Raw genomic sequence first — 5,000 nt, 5'->3', positions numbered from 1 at the left:
CATTATAGTTGACATAATTGTTATAGTCAGTGTTATTATTTCAGTCATCTATTTTATTATTGTTATTATTATCATTATTGTTGTTCTTTTTATTATCATTATTGTTATTATTAGTAGTATAATTACCATTACTATTTTTATTATCATCATTACTATCTTTAGTATTATCATTATTTTTTTTATTATTGCTATTATCATTATTAATATCATTATCATTACTTTTATCATTATTATTTATCATTATTATTGCTATAAGTATTACTATCATTATCATTGTTTTTGTTATTTTTGTTGTTATTACCATTATTATCCTTGTTATTAATACTATATTCATTATTATTATAATCATCATTATTATCATCTTCTTAATTATCATTGTTCTTAGTATCATTATCATTTATTACTATAACTATTATCATTGATTTCGTCTTCATCCTCTTTATCATTATCCTCATCATTATAATTATCATTACTATCACTATTATTGTTTCTTCTCCTCCTCCTGACCCCTTTTCCCATCATTTTTATTCATTTATACATCTGTTAAAGAGAGCAATATTAAACGTACTGACACTGGAAGTCCTATGGAGGCAGTAGTTGGTTGCTCAATGATAAAGAATTCTACATTAATAATGGATACAATAAGATGAAAAGAATTACTACGGCCACAAAAGACTTGTAGAATGGAGGAGAAAGAATCGATGAAAGTGTGGAAATGAAATACTATCGTGGATATTCCAGGAACTGACACCGAAACAAGAGGATAATAGAGAATGAAATTGAATAGGGGTGAACGAAAAAGTGATGGTCACATACAGAAAGAAAAGAAAGGAAAGAGACGGAGAGGGAGAGGGAGAGGGAGAGGGAGAGGGAGAGGGAGAGGGAGAGGGAGAGGGAGAGGGAGAGGGAGAGGGAGAGGGAGAGGGAGAGAGAGAGAGAGAGAGAGAGAGAGAGAGAGAGAGAGAGAGAGAGAGAGAGAGAGAGAGAGAGAGAGAGAGAGAGAATGAGAGAGAGAGAGAGAATGAGATAGATAGATAGATAGATATAGAGAGAGATAAATAGATAGATAGATAGAGAGAAAGAGAGAGAAGGTGAAGTAGAGAAGAAGATGACGGAGAGGAAGGAACGGGAACGGGAAATATTATTAATAATAATGAATAAAGGTATGTGGTCTAACCAGGATTTTTTTCTTTTCTTTTTTAATTCTTCGCTTCTAATGAACGTACACAAAAGGCGAATGGATGCCTTTTAGAAAATAGGTAATGAAGAAAATTTGAATGACAAACCGGATATATGTAAATTACGCTTCGTCGCAGAAACTCCAGAGCGTCTTCTTTCGAAATCTTCCCTAATGTAATGCATCTTCTTCAGCATCTCTTTCTTTTAATTAACTGTTCCTTGCATTTCCATTTTAACAGAGTTGCTTTAGAAACTTGACTTAGAGAACCATTCTTTTGTTCTTCCTTGATGTCAGCTCAGCCTAGAGGATGCAGTAAAACGAAGAAAAAGATGTATTCGTTTCGTATCAAAAGTGTGAAGCTTCATGTCGTTATATGCGTTATACAGCCGTCTTTTGTTCTCTACTGGGAGTGGGCATGAACGTCGGCTCTCTTTTGTTTGTATGTAAACGACAAATGCTTTTGTTGAGGTATTTTTGTTTGACAAAGTGATTTTAAAATATTCATGTTGATATTTTGTCTCCAACAGGCTTTTGTGAAGAAAAAAGAACATTTCAGTGACTTCAAACCACGCAGTAGTGGGAATAGTATTTCATTTTGGAAGATTCTGAGCCTCCACGAGAAAAGGTGGGAACAAAGAAAGGACACGAATATCAAAATCAGAAATAAAAGTTTCATTAAGAAAGTTTCCCGGACAGCGATTGACCGCAGCCGCGCCTAGACTCTTCAGCCCACGCACGCCTGCGCCAATTTCCGCCAGCCCACGCCTCACCTCCGTCGTCACCTGGTGGGCGGCTGCGGGAATCGTGACACATACCATGCTGGGCGTGGTGCGGGCGGGCTAAAACTCCGCCCACAAGACCAGCATGCGGATGTGGGCGGGATCCCGGGCTGTGAGGTCGTCCTTGCTCATGCTGCTCCTCACGGCGGCGAACGTCGGCGCTCCCCCGCCCGCACTCTCAGGTAAGGCTTCCTCGGGCGCCGCTGCTCGGCGCTGCGGCTGCTCCTGCTGCTGCTGCTGCTGCTGCTCACGCCTGCTCGCGCCCGACGCTCTGCCGATGGGCGCGGACCCAGGCGGAACAGGCGCAATGTGTCTTGCACGGCGCTTGCATGAGGTGCCACAGCTTGTTAGGGCGAGCCATTAGCCTGTTATGGCACCAACGCCCAGATGCGGATGGGATTGGATGCGTCCGGCCCACATCCGGCGGCGTGTATGAATGGTCAGCTTGCATGTTGCATGACGTTGCGTGGACACGACGCATTAAAGAAGCGAGACACGGCGGCTGTCCACATGGGCCTTACACAAAGGAATACTGAGAATTGCAAGAACAATTGTCACTGTGTGAAGAAAAACATAGCACGCTGCATGTCTCTGTGCCTTGCTCTCATTTTTCTGGGAATTTTATCTCACCTTCCCTTCTTTCTCATTCTATTTGTAAACATAGCATGGTTGTTATTATCATCTATTTTTGCGTTGCTACCGTGTCGCTCGCTAGAATATTAAAGTAAATATATGCCTTATGTACACAGTATTTCTTAACATTCATTAATCTTACATATCTGTTACAGTGTGTGCGTGTGCGTGTGTGTGTATATGTGTGCGTGTGTGATTCTTTTCTTTTCTTCTCCTCTTTCTTTTTGTTCTTCATTTGCCAAGTTCTATACTATACATCTCTGCTTATCAATTCGTTCCCTATATCCACCTACATTTCTGTTCATTTTCCACGTGGATATATATCCATTCTGTTCTACGTCTCATATTTCCTTTGATATCTTCTTCCGCATTGTTCTTTGCTCAAGTGCCTGTTTTCATTTATACTTTATAATATCACCTGTCAGTCTTTTTTGCATAACAATTTCTAATCCTGCCCACTCTTTCCATTCTACAAGACATATGATATGTATATATATATATATATATATATATATATATATATATATATATATATATATATATATGTTATTCTTTCTTTCTTCTTCTTCTTCTTCTTCTTCTCCTTCTTCTTCTTCTTCTTCTTCTTCCCCTTCTCCTTCTTCTTCTCCTTCTCTTCTTCTTCGTCTTCTTCTTCTTCTTCTTCTTCTCCTTCTTCTTTTACACCTTTCCAGGAATACAAATTTAAAATTGCCATGTATTATCATATTTGCTCGCGAGAATTCTGCGTATCATCATTTTTATCATCATTATTACCATCATTAGCCATCGGAAAATCTATCCGAAATAAACACAAATTTGTCGTCAATTCGAAAATTCTGGGACAGCAATACAATTCCATCTATTAAGCCTCAGACACAAAAATAACGTATTCGGGCCTGGCTAGTTTGTCGCCTGTGTAATATACGTTTCTAAGATGGATGGACTGAGAAGTGATGAGTATAGAAGGGTTGTGATCATAATGAGAAGGATTCTAGTCTTTTTGATGAGTAGTGAGATGAAGATGGTGATCGGTATGAATGAATTAGTGATTAAGGATGTATGAGAGTTATATTTCAGATTATTATTATTAGTTAACTCTAATTAAGAGCAATGAGAATGATTACAGTAAGATTAATAGTATTCGTGACGCCTTAAACGATCTCAAGAATGATAATGATAATGACAATGATGCAAACGATAATGGTAAAACATCACATTTAAATAATGATGACAGTAATGATAATGATGATGACGAAGATGGTAATGATGGTGATAAGGCTGAAGATGAGAGTGACGGTGATAATGAAGATGATAATGTTTATGATGAGATGATGATATTAGTGATGATGATGAGATGATGATGATGATAATGATGATGACAATGATAATCATAATGGTAAAAGCACCAAACACAAATTAACAGTAGTGATAACAGGTATGGTGATATAGTATCAGTATTAATAAGTGATATTATTATTATCCTTGCAAGATATATAAGGAGCCACACTGAAAAAAATGTCAATGCTGGATAAAGCTAAGACAATGTGAAAATAGAAAGTCAGCCATTTACGTAAGAAAAACACGTTAGCTGATCTTTTAAACTTATCAAGGTTACAATCTCTGAAGGCAATCTACCCCAAAGCCTAGAAATGGCAGTAAAAAGCATCTAGAAAGCTGACTTATAGACGATCGACTTACAGCAAATATCATTGAATTGAGGGTCATAGAACTTCTGGTAATTCTAGTAAGTTGATAAAAAACAGGTACACTTATAGAGAGGTTGTGAATTGTCGGTTACATTCTTATATAAGAATGAAACAGCCCCAGTAACCCTACGATGTCCGATGTCTAAATTGAAGTCAGAGAGGATAAATTTAATGGAATTAATAGAACGATCAAGCAGTCTCAATTGAGACTCTGCAGCAGATCACCACACAGGAGAATAATACTCGAAATGAGGCACAATAAAAGAAAAGAAGCATCTACGAATAATGTTGTCATATTCATAGATCTTGCGCTTGTGAGTGATGCCTAACGTAGATGAAATTGCCCGGGCCATATTCCTAATATGCAATGCAAATGTAATCTTTGAATCAAAGGTTACACCTAAGAGCTTCAGGTTATCCACTGAAGTGATTAAGACTCCATTAATCAGCAGACTTGGATGCTGAGGCAACTCCGTTCGAGACCAACTCACAATAATTTCCTTAGACTTAACTTAGGATTAAATGTTATGCCCCACCGAGAGCACCACGACTGAATTATCATCAAGTCTACAGTGAGACTGTCAGCTACTATTTGCCTAGTTGCCGGAGAAGGAATAACAGCATAGAGAGGAGTATCGTCAGCATATGCCAACATCTTATTAGTAATGCCAGACAAATCGCTTGTCTGTAGAATAAAGAGCA

The 5,000-nt window shown here is 37.9% G+C and overlaps 1 protein-coding gene across 1 annotated transcript in view; it reads left to right on the top strand.

Moving 5' to 3' along the window:
* Window positions 1-5,000, top strand: part of LOC113812260 (junctional adhesion molecule B) — a 32,116-nt gene that overhangs the window by 14,879 nt on the left and 12,237 nt on the right. The window contains exon 2 of the mRNA XM_070122353.1: window positions 1,708-2,141. Within this exon, the coding sequence (XP_069978454.1) occupies window positions 2,045-2,141 (97 nt within the window). The 5' untranslated portion in view covers window positions 1,708-2,044. The remainder of the gene's footprint in view (window positions 1-1,707; window positions 2,142-5,000) is intronic.

Source organism: Penaeus vannamei, chromosome 6, assembly GCF_042767895.1.
Source record: "Penaeus vannamei isolate JL-2024 chromosome 6, ASM4276789v1, whole genome shotgun sequence".
NCBI classification, from domain to species: domain Eukaryota; kingdom Metazoa; phylum Arthropoda; class Malacostraca; order Decapoda; family Penaeidae; genus Penaeus; species Penaeus vannamei.
The sequence above is the reverse complement of the archived record's forward strand: the minus strand, read 5'-3'. Positions and strand labels throughout refer to the sequence as shown.